At 43.4% G+C, this 23,932-nt stretch overlaps 2 protein-coding genes across 2 annotated transcripts in view; one reads left to right on the top strand and one right to left on the bottom strand.

The window, feature by feature from the left end:
- Positions 1-14,589: 14,589 nt before the first annotated feature.
- MIXL1 (Mix paired-like homeobox) lies at positions 14,590-15,481 on the top strand. Its single transcript, XM_005523408.3, has 2 exons — positions 14,590-14,877; positions 14,954-15,481. Exons 1-2 carry the CDS (start codon positions 14,590-14,592, stop codon positions 15,368-15,370), a joined length of 705 nt encoding a protein of 234 aa, XP_005523465.3. The 3' UTR covers positions 15,371-15,481.
- Positions 15,482-17,730: 2,249 nt separating this feature from the next.
- LIN9 (lin-9 DREAM MuvB core complex component) overlaps positions 17,731-23,932 on the bottom strand; it is a 38,792-nt gene continuing 32,590 nt past the window's right edge. The window contains exons 12-15 of the mRNA XM_005523288.2: positions 21,132-21,257; positions 20,635-20,817; positions 20,457-20,554; positions 17,731-19,146 (exon numbers count right to left, since the gene is read on the bottom strand). Coding sequence (XP_005523345.2) covers positions 19,041-19,146; positions 20,457-20,554; positions 20,635-20,817; positions 21,132-21,257 — 513 coding nt within the window. The 3' untranslated portion in view covers positions 17,731-19,040. The remainder of the gene's footprint in view (positions 19,147-20,456; positions 20,555-20,634; positions 20,818-21,131; positions 21,258-23,932) is intronic.

The raw sequence follows: 23,932 nt of genomic DNA, 5'->3' as shown, positions 1-23,932 counted from the left end.
CATAACCTGTTATCCATGAGATAGCTGGTTCTTGCTAATCCTCTCTATCCAAAAAGAGGGCAGTAGCAATCTTTGAGGGTTGAACCTTATCACTGTGGTGTGAAATGCCACTTGCAGGGTAGTGGCTACTTGTTCCAAACCCCCTCACTACATTTTTGGGTGTAAAAATGTAATTATCTCACTGTTGATGACTTTAAGAGAATAGTCCAGTCCTCTGGCTTAAGTGGTCATGTCAGGAAGGGGCTGGTCCTGATTAGGACTCCCAAATCCCACAGAAATAAGTAAGAGTATCTAATATGGTGTGGTTTGATGAGAATAATACTTACTAAGTAATCTAATGCAAAACCAAATATCTAACAATTTTCATCTTTCTAACTGTCATCTAAGAAACAAGACAAAAGTCTTTCAGAAGGGTTGTAAAGTCAAGATCCAAAGAAGAAAAATTGTTATAATCACACGTGAAAAAAACAAGATGTTAGCTTTGGGATCACATTCATTGCAAAGGGGTCCAAATTTTCAGTTAATTTTATTTTTTGAAAAAGCTTGTTTTCCTCAACTTGTAAAATATATTACAGGGGAAAAAGAAAGTGTTTAGAAAGGAAGTATTTTTTTTCCCCCCCCCAGTGACACAGCACAAGATGTTCCCTTATAATGTGTTGCAGGTGTTGGTTTGATGATTCCTTCTGACACCTCAAAGATCCAAGACTACAAAGAAGTAGTGAAAGGATTAAATAAATCTCTTGGTCACCGTGGAAAATCATAGCCAGAGTCAGAACACCAGGAGCCTGAGGTTTCCATGGCTGTTGTACAAGACAGCTTCATCTTGTCATCCATCTAGGACTGCAGGACTGTTTTTTCTCTTCTTTAATCAAGTGGGCTCATGGCCAACAGTTTGCCAGTCTCACTTCTGGAAGTGCAGAAGCCACTTGGTTGTCACAAATCCTCAGACAAAGGTAGAGAAAAGCTTTGCAAAAAATTTCAGCTGTCCCTATTTAGAAAGGGGCCTGCTCAATATCTAAAGAACTGAACTCTTATTTGTAAAGGGATATAATAAAATCTTAAATAATCTGCAGACTGTTAGAGGCACTGGCTGAGAAGTTATTGAATGTTCAAGGATTTCCAGTATCCTGTTTCCTAGGTGCCATTAAAAAAACACACTTTAATTCCACAGCAACACATCTCCCCCTGTGATATCATTATGTGTACATGGCTGGACATGAAAAATGTGCCAGCTCTTACCTGACACCATATTGCTACATACTGCAGCATGTAAATTAGTCTCTGTGTGTTGACACAAGTCACCTTTCTTCAGCATCACTTTATTTAAACAAGCATACACTGTGTGTTTGCATGTGTATCTGTGGGTGGAAGAAACCACCTCCCCAGCCAGGTCCTTTTGCTGCTCACACTGTGAGCCCAAGGCACAGTGAACAGCCAGGAGCCCTGGCAAGGTGGGGGAGCCCGAGGGGGTTTCCAGAGAGCCGTCAGGGAGGCAGGGAAGGATAGACACTGGTGCTGCTCCCTGGCTCCCTCCCCAAGCTTTCTGTGCCTGAAGACTGCTTGCTTTCATTTCTGTGTGTCTATGATTTCCACATGCATCAAACATCCCTGCTTGGGAGCTGGGTGCAGCCAGTGCTCAGAGATCCATGGGCAAGCCCATCCCATGGTGTGCATGTTTCCATCCCAAGGGCTTTGGCTGATGCCAAATCATTCCTCACATTGCCTGGCTGTCCTGTCACCTCTGCTAACAGCTGTGTTTGGCAGCCGACCATTTCCTCGCAGACTGGTGAGCTCACGGCTGCTCCAAACCTGTGTCACAGGAGATTGCACGTCCCTTGGAACAGACTGCTCCACACCCACACTACAAAGGCCTATCTGCACTACAAACCAAGCCACCCTGCCTACAACATTGCAGCCACTTTGCACTGTTTAGTCCTGTCGGGGATGCAGAAGGGAGCTGGAGGCTCTGCGAGGCAGGAGGGTGCTGTCCCTCAGCCTGGCTGGTCTCCACTACAGGCTCTGCCAAGCCATGGCTCAGCCCAACAGGAGCAACCACTACAGCAAACTGGGAACTCATGAGATTCTTTTTCTGAAACCTTCCTTCTTTTTTTTGTGTAGCTGTTGCTTCCTGGACTCATATTGTTTGAGCTTAGTTGGTTTCAGGAAATGGAGTTGGATGTGCCACTGGTAATGTCACCAGATGGCAGGCCAGCAACTGCAGGGAAGGGGGAAAGCACAGCCAGGCTCACCTTTTTGCTCTGCCACTCACTGACTTTCACAAAATTGTGGGCAGGTTGCTCAACCTTCGCATTTTATAGTAAAGCAGACATACGCCTGGAAGATTTTTCAAAATCCTCAGCAGAAGCAAGTCCACAGAGTGAAACGTGGAGATCACTCCTGAATGTTTATTGTTCAGATTTTGGAAAACAAACAAACAAAAAATAAGACTTTACTACAACATCCACAATTTCAGGGCTGTCCTTAATAGAGACCCAGCCAAAATCACCTCTCCAGTACTGTGAGGGTGCACAGTGCTAACACAGTTTCACAGTCATTCACTTCTATCTATTCATTCTAGATTATTAAATCCCATTTCCTTCAACAGTTTCCTTTCCTGCTTTTATGGGAAATTTTGGCCTGGTCAGTGTTTTTTAAATATATATGGCCCAATCCAGTTGAGTATGAAAATGGGTTTTGTATATTGGGTAATATATGATGAACCCCATGCAAGAGCTCAGTTTGTGTGTGTGAACAACACCCAGCAGAGCTAACCTAAAGGAAGGTTTGCTGCTCTGTTGTCACTAGGTAGGGATCACTAATAGCACATAGTCAATGTGAGGTAAAAGTCAATTTTGCAAATCCAGGTAAGATACCTTTCTGTTAACAAACTGTGCAAAATTACTCAGTTTGTCTAACCTTGAATTCCTGCTGGCTTCTGGGGAGATTATGTCCCAAATTCCTTGAACTATATAATGATTGATATTGTATTTTATTTTGGTTGTGTGAACGTGAAGTAGGGCGGACTTGTAATACACCAGGGACTGAGTGGAGCAGCAGCTGTTACACTTTCAAAGAGCATTACTGAGCTTTTTATAGTTGGCTGCAGTTGACATCATGGCTAAATAGAGTCTTGCTCTAAAATATATTCCACCCAGCCTATGCAACGTGAAATCTGTGCATTGCTGGGAGGAGAGAGGATCACAGGAAGCAATGCAATACCAGCACAGAAATAAAAGCCTGGGGATGTGTTTGCTTGTTTTTCCTGCATCCATTACGAATGTCCTTGAATATTTTTTTCCAGGAAGAGCAGAAACCTCTGGAGAAGAATGACAGAGTGAAATCTCTCATCTCAGGATTGGCAATCAAATCTGGCCCAGGTCAGCAGTGACCAAGAGCTGCAGTACCTCACTGTAGGTAGCTCTCTTAGTGCCTCCTGGATGACTGTCCACACCAGAAGAGGCCAAATGCTTTTACACTGTTATCACTGGTGCCACCAGGATGCTGCTGGGATCTGGGTAAAAGCTACTGTGCAGTAAAACTCATTGGAGAGGAGCATCACACACCCAGCCCACTTCCTGGACTGGACCAGCAGCTTCCAAAGCTTTTGGGAGAGAGCTCTGCACTGTACTCACTTCAAGAAAACAATGAAGCTGAGTTAGTTGAAACAAAGCTGAAGCTTATCCAGGACTCGAGTCTAGCCCCCAAAATGTCTAAATCCACACTGTCTTTGTGTGTGTGTCAGTATCTCTACTATTCTATAGCTGGACATACCTCATGTGAATGGCCTGGGTTTCCTGAGGTACTTTCACAGCTTTACATGCACTGCACCTCCTCTCTCAGTCTGTGACTGAAGACTCTGGTTTTCAGGTACGGTTTCTTTTGGGATCCTAAATGACCTCATGGGGAGATGTCAGTATCTTACTCTTTTCCTGACTTCTGTTTCATCTTACAGAGACCCACTGTCCTGGTAAGAAGGGCCAAGCCAGGGATACCTAGCCTACCTTCACCAGGAAAGACTGCAAAAGGAGGAGATGGTGCGTCACCAGTTTGTGAGCCTTCCCTGGGTGTTGGTTAGATGGCCTGCCAAAAACATCACAGGTGAGAAGTACTGGCACAAGCCCTTTCACAATCTGACACTGTTTGCTGTTTGTAGGGTGTGATGGCACAATCCCTCCTGAAAACTGCACAGACACAAGTCTCCTTTCTGCTGCAAAATGCATTACCCTCGTAGCCAAATGAATCACCATGTACCCAGTGCAGCAGCCAGGACTGACCAGCACTGTCTTCCCCTTCCAAAATGTCAAATGAATTTCTGCTTCAGCATATGACACCAGCAACCACACAAGTCTCCCAGCCTCAGGGTTGTTGCTGTCCTCTTTGTGTTATGTGAATGCTAGCTCTGGAGCAAGCTGCAGGGAGCCTGCAGAAGCTGCAGGCCGCATGGCTTCTCAGTCCTGCCTGAGAGCTAGCCTGAGAAATTTATAGGAGGATTTCAAAACAATCCTCAAAGACAGAAAACAACTGCCAGGTGCTGTTTGTCTGTCCTTTGTTTTCCTTGCAAGAGAAGGTCAGGGGGTGTTGTGCCACTGACCGACCAATGATGGTGATGTGTTGATTTACTAACCAATAAGAGTGTCCTTTCTGTACTTTCCACGTATCTGTCTATAAAAACAGGCCTGTAGTAATAAACTAAGATTTCTCCTGTTCCGACTCCCTTGAGAGTCTGTGTCGTTCTTTTCTGCTGTTCCCAATTAGAACGACAATGTTATGCTCCCCTTCCTATTCATATCAATGTTCAATGATCAACTCCCAAATGGCTCAAACTCCACTCAGAGTAAAAAAAAAAAAGCCATTATCTAAATTATGGCTATTCTGCAAGTACTCCAAAGAGCATTTCATCACCCTTTTTTTCACGATTCATGATTTTTACATGCCTACCTGGAGAAAACCAGCAACCTGGACCCACAGAGCTGGAGAGGATTTTGCAGGAGTGGCTCTCCTTTTGTTGTAGAAAAAAAAGTAAGTATTTACTTTTGTGTGATATGGTCAATGGTTTCTCCAGCTGTTGAAAACATGGGCCAGAGTTTGAGAAGTGACCCTGGGAAGTGTGGACAGGGAAAGAATTCAGTGAGACCTGGAATGAATGACCTGGTCTTTTGAAGCTCTTTGTGCCTACACATTTTACATAGTCCTAAGTAAAATTCCCACCTGAAAGCAGCTTTTGCACTTTGGTTAGACAAAGGAATCTGGCAAAGCTGCACTGTTTCAAGATTAGATAAAGGCCTGGAGAGCAGGAAGCAGGAGGTACAATCCAGCTTTGGAACAGGCATCTTCTAGGAACAACCCTGTGTATCTCTGCCAGTGTGCCATGCACCTTCTCTTCAGCAGTGGGGTCACAGGCAAGTTACACTGGCATTTGATGGGTGTGTTTGGACAGCCCAGACTTGGTTATACACTGTTAATGTTAACTTGCTGCTGTGGAAATCTGAAATGCAAAGATTTATTTGGAATAAGGGAGGTCAGGTCGGGTAGATGATGAAAGAGTGCAACATTTCAGGGAGGATTTGCTTGGTTGGACACCTTCATGGCTCTTAGGAATTATCCTGGTCCCTAAAGCAGGAGTCTGCTCCATGCAGCCAGAGGAAAGATCACCATTTGGCTGAAGAGATGCAAAATCAAGCTTGGCGGGCAGGTAGAATCAGTCCTCGGTTTGTTAGGATTTTTAGTGGCAGCAGGTTCCCTGTTTATCCTGGACTGCTTTGTACATGCCAGGACTCTTGCTGCCTTAGTTGATAAAAATACAAAACACAGAGAAAGGAGAGCTCAACCAAGAGAGACTAATAAAAGAAAATTCCTTATCTTCTCACTTCTGCCTTTATCCTGGCAAAATTTGAGAGAAATACAATGTTTTTGAAATGCTAGAAAATCATGAACACTGCTATGCTGGTGCTGTAAAGCACCCAGGTGATGCTGTGATTGATTTGATATCCTGCCCAGCTGCACCATTTCCAGCCACTGTCATAAATATTTTGTCTTTAGCCATATTTCAGGCATTGTCAGTCAGTGACAAAAGAGGCCGGCAGCAGTGGAACTGAAAATAGAAACCTACACTATGACGCTGCTGCACCCCTTTTTGATCACTCAGATCTGCAGCAAACTCTCAGCATTCCTTTAAACCTTCTCTTACCTCAAATACCTTAAGTAAGCGGTATCCCAGCTGCAAAGATGTGACTGCAAAAGAGGAAAAACATGGTCTTGTAAAAATATGGGGGATGGCTAAGATGACAGTAGAGAGCTGCTGAGATCAACCCAGCCCAGAGTCACTCTCCATCTTGGATTGCAGTTGTCCCATCTGAAGTAATAAATGTATTTGCTCTTTGCCATGTGTCCAGCAACACAGAGAACCTTCCAGGGGCTAGGGAAGAAAAGCTGTCAAGGAGAAAAGTCTCAAATCCCCCAAGTAACATGTAAAACAAACTTGGTCATATGCAAAAGAGAGGGGTAAGAATCAAGGGGACTAAAAGATAATGGAGAAAGAGATAAAAGTAGCAATAAAAGGAAGGAGAGGAAGACCTTTAGTCATCAAAGGAGAGGATCGGATTAAGGAGGTGACAAGGGTGTGGCCTTGGCAAACAGACAAAGTCAAACAGAAAAATAACCCTGCCAGAAATAAAAGCAGAGGAGTTGAGCTTGAATAAAAGGGGAAGATAAACAGCTGTCATGTAAAATGGGAGTGAGAGAATGAGCAGGGCAGCCCAGGGGAGCAGTGGTGCAGGCTGGAGGCTGGGATGTGCCTCAGAGAGAGCCTTTGCCAGAGGAGTGAGTCAAAAACCAGGATGCTATTGGACAACTTATCTGGGATGGGTAAGGCAGGGGGACGGGATAGTGGGGGAGGAGGATGGAGACACTGTTCTGTGCAAATGCGTGGAGCTTCTGTGTGAGTCAGGCACCAGAAAACTGTGCTGTGGGCTTAAAAAGTCAAGATAACCCACAGAAATAATGCCTACTGAGTGTGTTGTGTGGCACTTCTTTTTAATTTGATTTTAAATAGCGAAGAAATATGAGTCAATTCATGCACAGAAGAGAATGACTTCATCAAATGGCATAGTAACCACTGCTCTTCCCAGCTATGATCATGTGGTACTGCTGATTTAATGATCAACTGCAAAATCCCAGCTCAGGTGAAACTTCCCACGTTCCGTGCTCATGTTAAACCTGAAAATCTTCCAAACTTTATAGAGGCTTTAAAACCTTTGAAATTAAAGAGCCCAGAAAAAAATGCAAGAACAAAACCGAAATGGTTTTGTTGTAAATGTTACGATACATAAGACTGAAAGTCCCTCCTCTCCAAAACTACTCAGAAAAGAAGGTGGAAACATTTAGAATGAATGATTAGACTGAAGCCAGAGCACTGACCTTGGCACATGCCTGAGAAGAAGCAGGGAAGCAGAGGGAAGCCAGGTGGAGGATTCTCCACGCAGTACCACTCAGAAAGGGAAAATCTGGTGGATTTTAATAGCACCAAGGTAGTGCAAAGAAAGACTGTGGGTCCATGTTCATATTGTAACAGGCATCCAACCACATTAGGGCAGTTCTGGTTCTACGTATTGTCTGCTGGTTTTGAACCATCGAAGCAAAACTTGCTTCACATTTGGATCCTTTTCTCAGTAACTGTGAGACACAAGCTGTAACAAACAAACAAAAATAGTAACACTTACATAAAATTCCATCAATTTCAGCAGCTCATGCTCTCAGATACCAAACACTGAAAGACAGAAACAGAGAATCTTGTGACTCATTTATTAAGTTGGAGTAGAAGGAAGAGCTTACCACATGCAGGGGATGATAATAAGGGTTTAAGAGCCTGCCAAGAAAAGGTAGAAAACAATGCCCTAACACTGCTTGCTAAAGCTAAGGAGCCTGAAAAGGGAAGAGAGGGGACTGTTTTCTTGCTGTTATCCAGTGCTGTTAGAGAAGGATGTGGCTTCTCTGCAATCCATCACCCTGCCTTCCCCTGCCTGCCCTGCTCTGTGTGTATATTCTGGCTGCACCCTGGCAGGCTGCCTCTCCCAAGTAGGTACTGAATGAAAAGGAAGAAAACATGGTCCTGTCTTTTCTTAGCTCTTGTGTTCTTATCTTTTTCCTTCTTTCTTTTTTTGTTCATCTGCAGATATGTTCCTTTGCTTTCAGAGCAAATTAATTAAACATTATTGGGAGTTTGGATAACGCAGTTATTTTGTACCCACAATCATCTACACCAACAGTTCTCAGCAAATCCTCATTAAGGAAAATATCTTTAAGAGTTGGGTATGACCTTGTTCAGAGCATGTGAGTAAGCAAAGCAATACAGTAAATTCTACTAAATAGAAGCTTTAGGTTCTCTCACAATAGCACATGCTAGAAAATCAGAAGGCACAGAGAGAAATTGCAATAACAATTTGTTTAAGCCTAGGGTTTGCTGCCACAGAAAACTTGGTGGGACTGCCCTCTCACTGAAGAAGCACCAGCAAGGGTCAGGTACATGTACTCTGCCATTCTTGGGAAGTCTCAAAACCCAAAGGTAAACTGAGGTTTATGTATATTTAAATTCAACATTAAACATCCTCTGCTCTTTCAGCCAGCCCCTCCTATCTCCAGGTAGCTTCCTCCCTATTGCTCTTTCCCTCTTCCCACCCCCACCATTTGCTCTTATCTCCCTCCCACTCTCAAATCCTGAATCTTCCTCTCCCTCGGATGGTAGGGAGACAGCTGCCAGCCATCAGGCATACTCTGCTCTTGCCCTGTTGCTGTGTCTGGGTCCTCTCTGAACCTGGGCATCTTGCCCCAAATCTGTTCCTGTTGGGATTTGGCAAATACAGCCCCTTGATCTTTTCATATGCATTTGCTGGGTTTTTACGCCTCCCCGCTGCCCCCACCGCTTCCTTCAAGGCTCTCTGTGTGTCTGAAGCTCTTATCAACTCCTCGGAGCAGAATACACGAATGGCACCACCAGGTCTTGAAGTCACGTCTCACACCTCTCAGGAAATGGCTCACCCCACCAAGTCACATCCCCCTCCTAAGCACAGGGCTAAAGTCACAAGATACTATTAGTTCCTCATAGCCAAAACCAAGGAGACATAGCGGCTGAATTTTCAAAGGAAAATAGATCGTGCATATATAGAGGTAATCAGGTCTGAGCCAAGCATGGCAGGCATCTTTCAGAGAGAACATAACCTCTTGTCACAGTGCATTTATTTTAACCCTCTATCTGTGCACAGAGCTGCTGGGCAAGCCTGGTGATCTGAAATAAGCTATGTTGGGGATTGATGTCACTAGGCTCTGACATCATTCTGACATCCCCCCAAAGCCATGGACTTCATCACACTGGAGATACGCCCAAAGTACTTTCTGTACCCCTATCAGTACAAAAGCACTGACAGGGGTTCAGCCCAGCCCCTTGGTCACAGGTCACACTCAGGACACTGTGACAGCACCACCTCCCTTTTACTCCCCAGCACCCAAGCTAGGGAGTCCCAGTCCCCCCACTGGGACAGCCTGGAGCATGGCCAAGTCCCATTTCTGACCTTGCAGTGAGACACTGGCTGTATGCACCTCACTGTGTCCCAGCTGGGGGTGAACACATTCCCTGCTGCTGACCAGAAAGGCAAGCCCCCTCTTCCCAGTAGAGGACTCTGGCAAGGAGAGGGTCTCAGGGACACAGTTGAATATTCACATTAGACAGGCACCTTAGGCCTTTCGAGAATATATTTCAAGGCATCTGCAAACCACGCCAGAGTGAGGACTATACACAGCCCACCCTACTCAAGCTCTTCCTTGTTAAAGCTGTGAGGACTAGAAAAATGACAAGTCTAAATTAACAACATGACATCATTATAAGATCTCGGAACTCTACCTAAAAGCCTGGATGGGCCTCAATATATAGATCTTGTGTCTGTACATTGGGAAGACCTGATAAACCTCTAAAAACATTTGGAGGTTGTAAAGAGCTTTGTCACAATGACCAGAAGCAATCAAAGAGAAATTAAGTATTCATATAAAGATTTCCTCTTAGGCAGAATGAAAAAACCTCAAAACCTAAGCCTAGCATGCATTAACAATTTCTGCTATCAGGGTCCTGCTAGAGAAGCTGTAAATTATATAGTATTTTCCTGCCAGCAGAAACTCTGGAGAAAATGTAGTTATATAAGAAACCATAAAAATGTGTCTGGACAACAATTAATTTACTTTGTGAGATAATTATCCAGGGATTGCTTCTTCAGGGACAAGCTTTCTAGGGATATCTTAAACTTATGTCTTACCAGCAAAAATGTGGTTTTATTTTTTCTTAAGCTTTCTCTAAATTAATGAAATCAGGTTTGTGTGACCACTGTCCCTTCTTTTGGTCAGTCTCCTAATACATGGAGATGGACTTTTTATAAGGGCATGTCATGATAGGACAAGGGTAAATGGCTTCAAACTGAGAGTAGGTTTAGATTAGATATTAGGAAGAAATTCTTTACTGTGAGGGTGGTGAGGCACTGGCACAGGGAAGAGCTGGATGCCCCATACCTGGAAATGTTCAGGGTCATGTTGGATGGGGCTCTGAGCAATCTGGTCTGGTGGAAGGTGACCCTGCTCATGGCTCTGGGGCTGGAACTGGATGATCTTTAAGGTCCCTCCCAACTTAAACCTTCCTATGATTCTGTGGTAAGATTTGAACCTTTTGGCCAATTTAAATTAAAACTGATGTAGAAATTGAGATCGCCAAGATACCAAATCTTCGCAAATTTAGTCAGGTTGACAAGAGACTGCTAAATCTCCACTACTAAAAACCTGAACCTTGGGTTTAGTGACCAGAAAATTCATGTTGAAGACAGCCACCAAAATGAAAAAAATAAACCTTGCTGGAATGACAAAAGACTGTGCACAATCTGTGTCCTTGTAGAGTTCTAGAAGGAACAGGGTGATGTGACATCTGACAAGCCAGAGGAGTTTGAACACAGCCAAGGCTGTACAGCTGGTTACAAATCGCTGCATGGCAAAACCCCTGGTGTCCCATTCCCTCCAGGACTGAGCAGCAGAACTTCTCACGTATTAGTTATTTAAAGGGGTGTGTTTGCTTGTCAGCAAAGCCATGGCTGTGTGTCACACTGCTACCTACTCTTGCCATGCATTCTGGGATGCTTCCCAAGCTCCAGTTCCTCAAGTTACATAAGGCAGGATCTTAAGCTGCATATTTAAAAGATGACTCTGTAGCCCCAAGAGCCTGAGAGAACCTCCCCAGCTTGACAAGCAAAAGGCTGAAGAGCCAGCTAGCTGGAAGACTCACCACAGAGCCTATCTCCCCCTGCTTCTCCACCATCTTAGTGTTTCACAGCCTGTCTTACCCTTGCTGGATGCTCAGAGCTGGCAGCAGTGATGTGAGAGTGTGTTCTCCAGCTGAAGCTTAAAACTGTTTTACTGCAGATACAGGCACATTTTGTATTGTGAGTCCTCTTGGCACAGATTCCTCAGTGTTGAAGCACTCCCAGCACAGACAAAAGCACAAGAAGTTTCTCTCCTGACAAATAAAGTGAAGATCAATGTAAACAGCTTCTGAAGCAGCCTGTAATTTTTGATATCAACACAAGGCAGTCTGCTTTTCCCTTAGAGACAGCTCTTTCAGTTTTAGCCATCTTAATTTCAAAAAGCAAGCCACTTCTGGACTTCTTCTGCTTCTTGAGGGAAGACATAAGATCCACCTTTGTGCCTTGGTGGTACAAATAAAAGCAAGTCTGCAAAACAGGAAGGGACAAAATTGAAAATGCTTCCAGCCCTTACCTGAGTATGACTCCATGCAAATGCTGGCACCTACAAGGCATCAGAAACTTCCTTGTCAGACTGCAAGGCACACAAGAGGATGGAAAACTACTTGTCAGGCAAAAGAAACTCCGCTGAATCCAGACACAGCACTTTTTCCTTGCTGCAGGAGGCACACTGCACTACCCCACAGGCACAGCTTTTAGGAGATCAGTGGGATATCCTTTTGCAAAGGTAAGCAGAAAAGAACTCATCACCAAGATATATGAACATTCTGGTAATAGCCAGCCAGCCCAGACATGGAAACTGAGGCAGACTAAACAGAAGTCAGCACCTGCAGACAGGCAGCACAGCCTGACCTGCTCACAGCGGTCTCATCCACTCGCAGGTATGTCTGCTAGAAAATACAATTGTCTGCAGCCAGATAATGAAGAGACTGAGTGTGAGCCTCACACCCTGGGGCCCGTGTGTGTAATCCTGGGCTGCACCAAGGGCACCGACTGTTTTGCCCACAATTCAGTCACAAAAGGTTTTCTATTCCACATGGCAGAGCCACTGGTCACACTGCATCCGTGGACAACATGGAAAGCCACAAAATGTAGCATGTGGAAGTTATTTTACTTCCTTTGTAACAATGTAGACTTTTAAAAAGTGTATAATTGTTACATCTCTGTCTCCTAATATAAGTTTTCAGGCCTGGGAAGCCTCACCGTTCTTTTCCTCACCAAGGGAAGCTTGCCAGCTGCTTTCACAAGACAGCTATTGGAACACCTCTGGAACCATAAAGGGCAAGGGAACCGAGGAGGCTTTTGGCCTGAAGGATGTCACAGCAGTCAGAGATCAAAGAGTCAGCCCATTTCCAGATTTATGAGTTGGGAATAGGTCTATTAACTCCCAGTACTCACTCTTTCCTGAGTATCTGTTCAATATACATTGATAGTTGTTGTAATGGGAAGTCTGACACTGAAAAACACCATGCTCCTGGGCAGTCTGTCTCAGTTTTGTCCTCAGCTAGCTCAGAATCAGATCCAGGTGGGGCAGTCCTAGAAGCACCCCAGATGGGATCCCCTCATTTCCCTCCTACTCCATCTGGCAGTGTCCTCTCGCTTGTACAGCCATTCTGGGGGTATTGGTAACCCACAGGTAGGAATCATAGATTTGGATTGAAAAAACCCAACCAACAAACCCCAACTGTTGTTACTGTACAGTTAATTTAACTTGTATTAATTCCCTGATCACACTGTGTGGACTGACACATGCTCAGCTAAAGGGAGGGCATCAGGCAGGGGTGAACAGTGGGGGGGCCTGTGGTGCTAGCAGCTCCTTAAGCCTGGGCTGCTGCTGAAAGAAAAACACATGTATGTGTGTGAAAAAATACATTTCCTCAAAAGTGTGCTCTGTCTGGCAAACTTAATCAACCTTAATCAAATCCTAGAAACTATATCCTTATAATGGCATAATTCCAGAAGCAGAATTAAATCCTTCAAAAAAGAAACCTCTGCTATGTTTTCCAGGAATATTATTTGATGTAAAATACAACAAAACATTCATCATGTAAATATAATCTGGAATAATTCTCCTTTGCTGCCACCTGTGGCATCTTCTAAATCTGCATGGAATCTGCAGAGCGATTCAACCCTTCATGAGTTTTTTCACTATAGACCCTAAATAATGCTGACTGTGCCTTCTGGATCACCACTCACTTGTGCCCTTTCTCACCACCCTGACCTCTCATTACACTGCTAATTGAGACGTTGTACAAATCTCATGACTCTGCTGTCTGCAGACTACAGCCTATGATTTTGGGAACAACCTAGAAACTTCAGGTATGAAAGCACCTGGATTGCTGCACATGTAAAAGCACAAAGGTACAAATGTTTTAGGAACAAAACTTCCAAGAACAGCTTTTAACAATTTAAACATGATTTTCTGTACAAAGTAACTTTTCTTGGGAGACAGTTGTAAAAAGTAAAATGAGGACAAACCATTTAAAATGCATTGGTGCTGTTAGGGTGTGCAGGTAATGTTTTAGCACGAGATCTCTCTGTCTGGGAATCAGTTATTGCAGCAGCACAGATGTGTAAAGACATTAACAAGTGGTGGAAAAGGTGATGACACCAATGTCTGCCTCTGCCCTCTCTGAGCTGCTGTGGCTCTCCAAGTGCATTTAACTTGCATCTTAAAAAGAAAGATATTTTTGCAGCAGCAGGCACATCAGGCAGCTGCACACCACCCGCACAGCTGGCAGCGAAGCACTGCAAGCGGAGCAGTAGCGGCCACTGGGAAGAGATAACTTGTGTTTGCTTTATGTCTCACACCATGCACGATCCATTACTCGCCAAAGCAGTCAGTTGCTTGAGAACATCTACCCCCATACCAATAGCTAGAGAGAGTGAACTCCATAACCCTATCAGCCCAGATGTTGTATCACATATAACCCAGCCGCTGCTCTGGGTCCTCTCCGGGGTGGGTGCCAAACTCCCAACACCCAGTTGTTTTGCGTGCGGATGCAAAGCCCGCTCCCCTCTCCCTCCTGCTGTCCATGTTTCGGGCCGGGAGTCGAGGGCTGCCAGCCATCACCCACCCCCGTCAGGCACGCATAGGGCATCACTGTGTCCTCTGGGCTGAGCAAGGCAGGGGCCGCCCCAGTCGAGCACCCCACCGGCAGCCTGGGGCGCGGGGCCCGGCGGGGTGCCCGGCGCTCACCTTCCTCGCCGGGCCGTGCCGCCCCTTCGAACCCCCGCCCCTGCCGAGCCCCCTCCCCGGCTATAAAGCGCGGCGGGCAGGCCGGGCCCCCTCCTCGCCACTGCCATGGCCGCGCTGCGCTTCGGGGAGCCCCCGGCGGAGCCGCCCGCCTTCCCCTCAGGCAGGTGGGCGGGGGGCGGCGGGCCCGGCCCGGCCTCGCCCGCTCTCAGGGCGCTTCCCGCGGCGGAGACGTCGGAGGGGGCGCCGGCGGCCTCGCAGCGTCGGAAGCGGACCAGCTTCACGGCGGCGCAGCTGGAGACGCTGGAGTTGGTTTTCCAGGACACCATGTACCCCGACATCTACCTACGGGAGAAACTGGCCGACGCCACGCAGATCCCCGAGTCCCGCATCCAGGTGAGGGGCGCCGGCTGTGCCGTGCCCGCCGCGCCGGGGCCGCCCCGCCGCGCTCACCGTCGCCGTCTCTACCCAGGTCTGGTTCCAGAACCGCCGAGCCAAGTCCCGCCGCCAGCGGGGCCCGGCCCGTCCCGGCCCCGCCGCGCCGCCGCCGGGTTGCCCGCGGCCGTCCCGCTTCGCCGCCCTGCGAGCCTCGGAGCGGCCCCGCTGCGCCCTCTCCGGGGTGGCTCGGACGGAGGACGGCTCGGCTCCCTACACGTGGCCGCCGGCCGCCGGCTTCCCCCCTGGCCCCGGCTTCGAGGGCTTCCCGCCCGGCCAGCCCGGCGGGGCCGAGCCCGCCCCGTTCACGGGGAGCGCCGCCGGCCCCTTCCCGCCGGCCCGCGCCTTCTGCGGGCAGTACTCGCCCGTGTCGGACGCCGAGGACACCCGCGGCTACTCGGAGTCGGGCTCGGAGTGGGAGGAGAACGCGCTCGGCGCCTTCCGCGCCCTCTGAGCGCCGCCGCGGCGGGACGCGGCCCGGGCGGGGACAGGTTACGTGCGCAGCCCTCCCGCCGGACCCCGTCCCGCGCCGCTCGGGCGGGGAGCAGTCACACACCGCGCTACCTCACCGCTGCTGCTCTGCCACTGTTGCACTTTATCCGGTAGTAACTGATTTTACATATTTATTTAAGAAAGATACGGGTCGGCTCCATTAGCTGAGGGCATATTTTTACACTGTATTTAAAGCTTTCTATTATCATGTTTAGTATATCTATTTACCTTCTTTAGCCAAAAAGCTAACCCAAATCTACCGTGTTTTGGGGGTGGGTGCTGGTCTTAGAAAAGAGTGATGGTCTGTCAGGGTTTTTTGATCGAGGAAAATATAATAAAGGTTTACATTTTTGATCTACATGTGTGTGTACCTGGTGCAGGGGAAATCCTTACCTTGCCTGATGGTGGGGTAGAGAAGCGGTAGATATCCCAGCTGCAGGTTCTTTTCCCAGGTCCTGGAGAGCTACGGCTGCAGTTTAGATGTCGATAAGAGACCAGAGGGGCCTGAAGGACAGGTTACAGAAACTGCCTTAAACCTTTTCTGTCAGTATTTGTCTTAAATCTGCTCTAAACAAACACCCCCATCAATAAAATGTCTGGCCTAAATAATACAAACCCCCAGATCTCAAATGCCCAGACAAAAGCCTCCAGTCTGCCACTTAAACTAAGGTTAATGTTAAACTAAGAGAAATGGGAGTATTTTGTGGACACTGTAAGGGTGCTTTAGCTGTAAGGAGGAACTACACAGAAGCTGTTCACATGAAAAATCATAGGCTGAATGGCTCTGCACTGAGAATGGCAAAATCAGTAACAACAGAAATCTCTCCTCTAATTCAATTTATTGAGGAAGGACACATTACTCTGTACGTATTTTGAGGACAAGGCCAATTCTTCCTTCTTACTAAACAGTACTTTAGAACCTAGCAGAGCAAGTTTTAAGTTATGGAAAAGCATTCGGATGCAAGAAGCACAGGAAAAATGACTCATGTACTGGTGGCAGAAATACTCTATATCAGGAATCATGCCCCACAGAATAAGGTTACCAATGAACAAAATCCCTCAGCACCACCCCATAACATACCTGTGCTTGTGAGCTTGGGACAGCTGAATGCTGGCTGGACTGCAGGCTTGCAAGGTAAAGTGGCATGGCAGGGCTGCTGACTATTATTCTCCATCAAAAAAACCCCAGAGCTATTCTTGAAAAAAGCATGGACTTGGGTGCCATGCTGGGGATCAGGAAAACCCCAGAAAAGAAGCACTTCTTGCAGGAAGAGACAGCAAATGAGACCATGGTTTCTTGGGCACTCAGGGTAAATTCAAGTTTATGATCATAATAACCTGCTATGCTTGGAGCACACTCAGCAAAAGCAATTGTATTTGTTACTATTGCCAAAATTCAACATTAGCTCTGATCCAACACATCAGTACCCAAGGAGAAATGCAGCCTTTCAAAGAAAATAAAAGGTGTGTATATTCACACTGCCTACATGAGCAGGACAAATGACAAGTGGAAATATATGGCTTATCACAAATGACAGATCTTTCTATGATATATTACTCTGCAATAATTAAAAAAAACCCAAACCCTACATCCACAGAAAATATGCTGGAGAGTATAAGTATCCACCTGTAAAAACCATCATACTTAAGGAATCAGAGTTGAGATTGGAGCGTGCTGATTATTGCAATGTATTTTGTATCCAGTAGGATAAAAAGCTGTCGTGAAAAGCAGGTTCCCAACTCCTCTAGTATCTACTAGTGTCTACAACTTGTCTCCTCCTCAGTTTGGGATGTTTGGTACCAAGAAGGCCAAATTACCCTCCTGGTGTTTCGTACTGTGAAGTCCTGCTCCTCAAAAGCGTTCAGTGCACATGCTGAGCTTGAGTCCCAACAGAGCAGGACAGGATCAGAGCAGAGGCGTGCAGAGGGAGCAGCAGGCACGTGAGTATGGAGGTGCAGGGGGATGGTTCCTCTTTCCTGAGTTAGCTGTAGAGCAGATTGCTTCCTAAGACTAAACTTATGTACCTTAAATTAAGCTTTGGCACCTTTCTCTGTTTACATGAAAAGGGTGGTAGGAGAGGACTCCTTTCTGTCTTCTTTATCAAACAGATGGTAACACCACAAAATAATGAGTGGCATAATTACAAAAGTAATTGCAGGGACCACTACAATGCTCTATTGCATTATGAGAGGTAAGTTTGCCTGGATAACTCAGCTAAATTACTGTTTACCATTATTTTATAGAATCACTTGTAAAATTTTTAAATACCTTTTAAAACAGCTACTCACCTCGTCCTCATAACATTTCATTTTCAGCAATTAGCTTCTCTTAAAAGAATGACCTGAGACATCTGCAAAAAATTTTGCATTTTTTTGAAATATATCAACTCTCATAGGTCAATTTATTCAATTACAAATTTCATTGAGAATAAAAGATTTATGCATTTCTCTTAATTAACAGAACAAATTTAGCTAAATATAAACTCTGCACTAAAGTTTTGCAGTGGCACAATACCAACACGGAATACAGAAGCATCTTTAAACTATACAAAATTTTAAAATTGAAAATAATCCTGTTTACATATTCTTTATACAATAACATATAAAAGACCTTATTTAATGAGGCATCTAAAAGAATCAAAAACATCTCTACAGCTATCTCTGAAAATCCATATCTGGAAACAATTCATTACACAGAAGCTTTACAAGACTATTTAAACAAACCAATACACACTTTTTACAAGATTAACATTCCAAAAGGTATAGGCAGGTTATCACTTCTTATTTTTGCAGTTTACCTCACTGGTTGTCTTCAGTTACAAAAATCTTCATATTTATATATAGTTGGTATTGTTGAATAACCAGTAATCTAATTTAAAACTTGTGCAAAACAAACAAGAATTTGGAAAAACGTTATGTTTAACCAGTCACTTATATAAAATACCACCTAAAGCACTTCTTTTGCCCTGTGTGAAGGGAAAAAGCCATAACCAATCTCTTTCTGGAAAGTTACAAGTTACATTTTTATATTCCTTCATTAGACTCCTTCCATAAGTTATGATAAATTAAGAGTTCCAACAAGACATTGACTGAACAATAGACCTGCCCAACATCCTCCAGTTTACCGTTTATATTTGCTGACTGTATCCTGATGCTGCTTCTTTAGATCAGGAACACTCGGGCTTCCCAAAGGCTGACCTGGCAACTCTGAAGAGCTACACAGAGGCGTAGCTTTACACAACAAAGACCTGCCATGTGGCTACTAACTCGAGCCATTTCCTCTTCGGCACTTCTAACATACCAGGAGATCCAACAAGTGGTGTGCAGAATCAATCTGAACTTTTAAAAACTAAGTTCAAATTATATGAAAGTATGCTTTCAAGTTTACTATAATCAATGTGATAACTAAGAGATTACCAGTTAGCAAAACTACTGCATGTGATTAACAAATGGAGAAATCTAATGTAATGCTGGCCAGTAATGCTGGTTTCCTTAAGAAGCAGATATAATATATTTAAAAGGGTCCTTTTTGAGAGGTTTTCTCTTCCCTTGTCTTCTGGCAGTTAGGGGTATTTGGTGAAGCATATAGAAAGGAAGATTTTCCAGAATTACTTGCTGTACACTTGAAGTTTTCAGTCTCTGTTGGTGTTATTAGCTGCAAAAGCATGTAAGTTTCCCATCTGGCTCAGACCACTCTGAATATGTGCAACATGGATCTCAACATTATTCTGAAAACAACTATGGGAAGAAAAATAGAAGGAAAGAAAGAAATGTTAAACCCCATATGTAAGAGTTATATATGAATACCTCTACAGTGAAAAATCAAAGGTGAACCTAGCCAAAAAATTCAGATGAACTGGAGAGCAGTACATACAGATGCAACTTGACAGAGAAATATGGGAAAACAGCTTGCACAAATAGCTGCAAGAAATCAAGAGTCACTGACTTGGGCACTTAAAGAAAGATTTTAATATGACCAGAGTTAGTGAAATTAAAATATTATTAAGAGATGCTAAAATGGCCAATAAGTACCATGAAATGGAAACATCATCACTTTCTTTGTTGGGTACAACCTTTACTTGAATTAATTCCAATATGCAATTTGCAGGGTTGATTATAAAGAAGTTTCACTAATGTTTGAGGTCTGTTTTTGTTTATTCTAATGAAAAATGCTATAATCCATCATTTCTCAATAATTATATTGAAATCAAAAGGCCATCCTATCATCGTTGGAAAAAAAATTTAAAACTTAAAAATTCATGTGTACAGCCTCCCATTATTATGTAGCAATACAAACAGTAAGGATATAAAATACTTAGCATTTAAGTTTATTTTCTAAATGGCACAACTTAGCAGCATAAAATGCTGGTCAGAAATTGCTGGAGGCTGCAGGGTACTCTAGACAAGTATCACTATGCTCTTGCTATCACATTCTTGCTAATTTTTGCTATTTTTATGATGCCTCCTCAGGCAGCTGCTTGTGACAGCTGTTGAAAAATCTAGACTATATTGGCCCTTAATCTGGCATGATATGGCTGTTCTTCTGTTTCTTGGCTTAAAATCTTGCCAATGGAAGCTGCTCAGAACCTCTAATTGTTTCATATGCCACCTTTTGATATTTACAGACAAGAGGTTGAGTATGCTAAAATAATACTGAAATTGTACTGTTCTCTGGTTTAAAAAAGTTGTATTACTAGTGGGATTTCAACATCTGACAATGTTCTAAAATAAGTTTTTAGTTGTCATAAATTACTAAAGAACAAGAAAAGTTCTTAAGAAGAAACAAGAAGAAAATCTAGCTATTGCTGCATCAATGTGGCACTTTTAAACTTTTTTTAAACATGTTACTTCACTGATATGTTCAAACAGAAAACTGCTCATTTCATATTCCCTTTAAGAACCCTCCCTTTAGATTTTACACTAACTCCTTAGTATAAGTAGGAGTTACCAGATTAAATCCCTTAATTATAATCAGTGTTCACCTCTAAAATATAGCAAGAACTATCACAAAGTGTATAATTAAAATTTATATATTCAAAAAGTAATACCTGATATTTGAGGAGTCTATTGAATTCTTAATGTCATTTAATGAATCTGTTAGTGACTTAAATTCAAAGGAATTCAGATCGCCTCCTTCTGCTAGACACTGTAGAAGAAGAAAACGAAAGTGTTCTTACAGTTGAGCACAAAAACTGGCAGAGAAGCTACTTTGTGCAAACTTTTTACCTTAATTTGCAGTAATATTGCTGTAAGTCTAGAGATAAGATCAGTTAAATTTTCACTGCCCACACAGAGTTGTCCTGTTGACAAGGTATTTGCTTGTCTGACGACCTCCTGAGCTTCCTCTTCACATCTGCGCCTCAGATCTGTGGGTTGGTCAGCAGGCTGGAGGCCCTGGTCAGGAGCAAGCTGCAGAGATGTGAAGGGGAGAAATTAAGAATGAAGATGTCCTTTGTATTTGATGGATATGTGAAATGAGATGATTTCAAAGACAGTTTGTGTGTGGACAGTACACAGCATTTCTTTATGTATGTTTACTTCAGAACAGGCCACTGGTATCAGGAAAAGTGCTGCTCGAAAGGAGACACAGAAGGAATCCGACATAGCTACCAATAGTTTCATTTCAGAGTGACTCTCACCCACCCCCTATTCCTAGGAAATTCTGTTTTCTACTTAGGTTAAGTAAAACTACCAAGTACACAGAAATTCCAGCACAATCTTACCTCATAGCAGTACTGTTGAACTTTATGCAAAACTTTATTTAAGTCTTTGTTTAGTTGTTCTAGATCTAGAACAATAGTTGCATATCTCCTCTGAAACTCAATGCCGATTGGCATGGAATAGGATTTCTGTGGAAAACACAAAGCATATTAAAATTAATGCAATACTGTACAGTTACAGATTTTGAACTCACCAAAAGCAGTTTTTACTTGAAAATAATACTGAGATATTTGAAACACTGGTGTCAAATAGAAAAACATTAAAATCCAAAATATTAAAATGCAGTATTACCATTTATAACTCCAAGGAGAACTGTGTAGGTAACAGCCATGCTTTTATTCCCTTCTTGAAATGCTACAATAATCTGTGGTGGTAAATGCTACAGAAGATGACTGTGGTCTGACTTGCTTATTCCTCCAGTGGCTGGGCATGGCTTTTCCACACTGGTTGAGCAGAAACCCATCCTGCCAGCAGAGGAACTGTACAGGACAATATGGCCTCAACCACCTCTGCTGCAGGATGGGAGGCACATTTGACTAGTAAGGTAATGGTCATTTGAAGATGACTCAGTGCTACACACCTTTTGTTACAGCTGACAGTTCTGCCAAAAAAGAAAGTTACTAGAGCTTGTATTTGGTAACAGTATTTTTGTAAGCATGATTTTACACAAAAATAAAAAATACCAGAATACAGTCACTTGTTTCTTATACTCTTTTCAGAATACAGCTTGACATTGTTTGGGTGATATTTATGAAATTGAAACAAAACATACAATATATTATACAATTTCCTCTCCAAATTGCCTTTTGCAAGGGAAGCTAGAGGTAGTTCCAGCCATAAGACTGAGATACAGGTACCTCCTACAACCAAAACTTGTAGCTATAGATTTTACACACAGGATAAAGCAAATTGCAAAGTCAAGAGCATCCATCAGGATAATCCTGGTCAAAAACTCAGAAGGTTTAAAACAGAGCTTTAAACTAATACTATAATTTCAGAATTCACTGGAAAGTAGCAAAAATTTGCCATACTTTCTGGAATATAAAAAAATCAAGTCTTTCAGACCATCTCCAGTAACCAGTTCCCTTAGAGCAAACTGAACTGCTCCAGCTTAGCTGTGAAAGCTGCAGACAATTATGAATTCCCTGTCAGAGAGGAAAGGCTAAGGGCATTCTATGCTAGTGACAGCAAAAGAAATATCCCAGTACCAGCACTATTTCTGACCTGGAACCCAAGACCTGGAAACACTGATGAACAGCTAAACTGACAAAAGATGGATGGCTTTCAGTAGATGGAAGCAGGTAACACCTCAGCCACCAAGGATCTAGAAGCTTCTCTAAGACAATCAGCATTACCTTTACCTTATTTTTATTGCAGGTCCTTTCAATTTATACTTGTTTATCCAAATGTTTACTGTTTTATGTACACAGTAATTTGTTTATAGCCTGCAACCCAGACTAGTACAGTGATGTCAAGAAAAATTAGGCAAAAAATGTACAGTTGTATACATTAATAGCTCCTCTGAAAGCATCCCCTGACTCGTGTCAGATGGCCTACATTCAGTACCATTTCTGATTTTGGTCAGTTCCATTTATTTCTGTACTGAATCAGTCATTAAACAGAAGTCTTCATAAAAGGATTACTTTAAACCAAACAGCAGTGGTACTCTAAGAATTATCAAATGTCAAATGAATTATTACCAAAGTCTGACAATTAAAGTACACCCAAATGAACTCAAAGGATTCAATTCTATTCAAGTTCAGGTATGTTATTGACGTTGAAGTGAACTGGGGTCAGAAAAAGATCCTTGTTCAAAGAAAATATATTTTAAAGGAGAAGCAACACATACTCAGTGCCACAAACATGGATAGGATTGCCAAGGAACAAAGAAGATTAGAAGATGAGCTAAGAATATGGCCCAATAGGAAGGTTTCACATCCTCTATTTTTATCAGGACAGCCTTGAGTAGTAATGAAGGTTGCTTTATGATTGCTGGTTTACAAAGGAAATAGACAAAGGAAGAATTTCAAAGTATCTCAGAGTCCTTCGGCAGGTTACAATTGAGCTAAAATGTATCAAATTTAGCATCTGTTTCTAGACTTACTTCCCAGTTGCTGTTTTGCTTTTTCAATTTTGTGGAATAAGGAGACCAAGAAAAGTAACACTACAGGTAACTTACGACTTAATAGCTGATCTAACATTCAGGTTCTTGCTAGAGCAAAGATACTGTCATTCCTATAGATCTCCTTATCTATGCAAAAATATGAATATCTCAGAAAAAAAATTAAGAGCTGGTAATTTTTCTTTATCAGAGTTGCAGGTCACAATGACATATTTTAATCTTCTCTTTGCATCTAATTTGTTACTAACATACAAAATTAAAAGACAAAACATTTGGTGTACAGGAAAAATAGTATAGTAACTGATAAAATGATAAAAAATGTTTTGAAGAACAACACGGCACAGAAGAAGAAAATTACCGAGACACAGGGATGGGGCAGTAGGAAGCTGAGTAAGAGAATGTACCTAGCACATGGTCATTGAAGGCAGAAAGAGAAATCTCAACACAATAAATCACATCTTTCAACATTCAAATATTTTACCTGGAAAAAAAAAAATCAACTCTTTTGATTCAAGAAATATAAGGGATCCTTCTTCTCCACAAACCTTTAGCCTTCTGTACAGTGCAGAGACAACAGCTTAGATGGATGCTGGCAGAAGGCTCAGACTGAGAGTTTTCTTAATTTATAGCCATGGGTGGTAGAAGAGCCACTCTTAAAATTTTGATTTACTGATTGCTGAT

This window comes from Pseudopodoces humilis, chromosome 3 (genome assembly GCF_049639895.1).
Source record: "Pseudopodoces humilis isolate 2021_Gansu_Grassland_sample_001 chromosome 3, ASM4963989v1, whole genome shotgun sequence".
Lineage (NCBI taxonomy): Eukaryota > Metazoa > Chordata > Aves > Passeriformes > Paridae > Pseudopodoces > Pseudopodoces humilis.
Note: the sequence above shows the minus strand (reverse complement) of the source record. Positions and strands in the feature narration are given on the sequence as shown.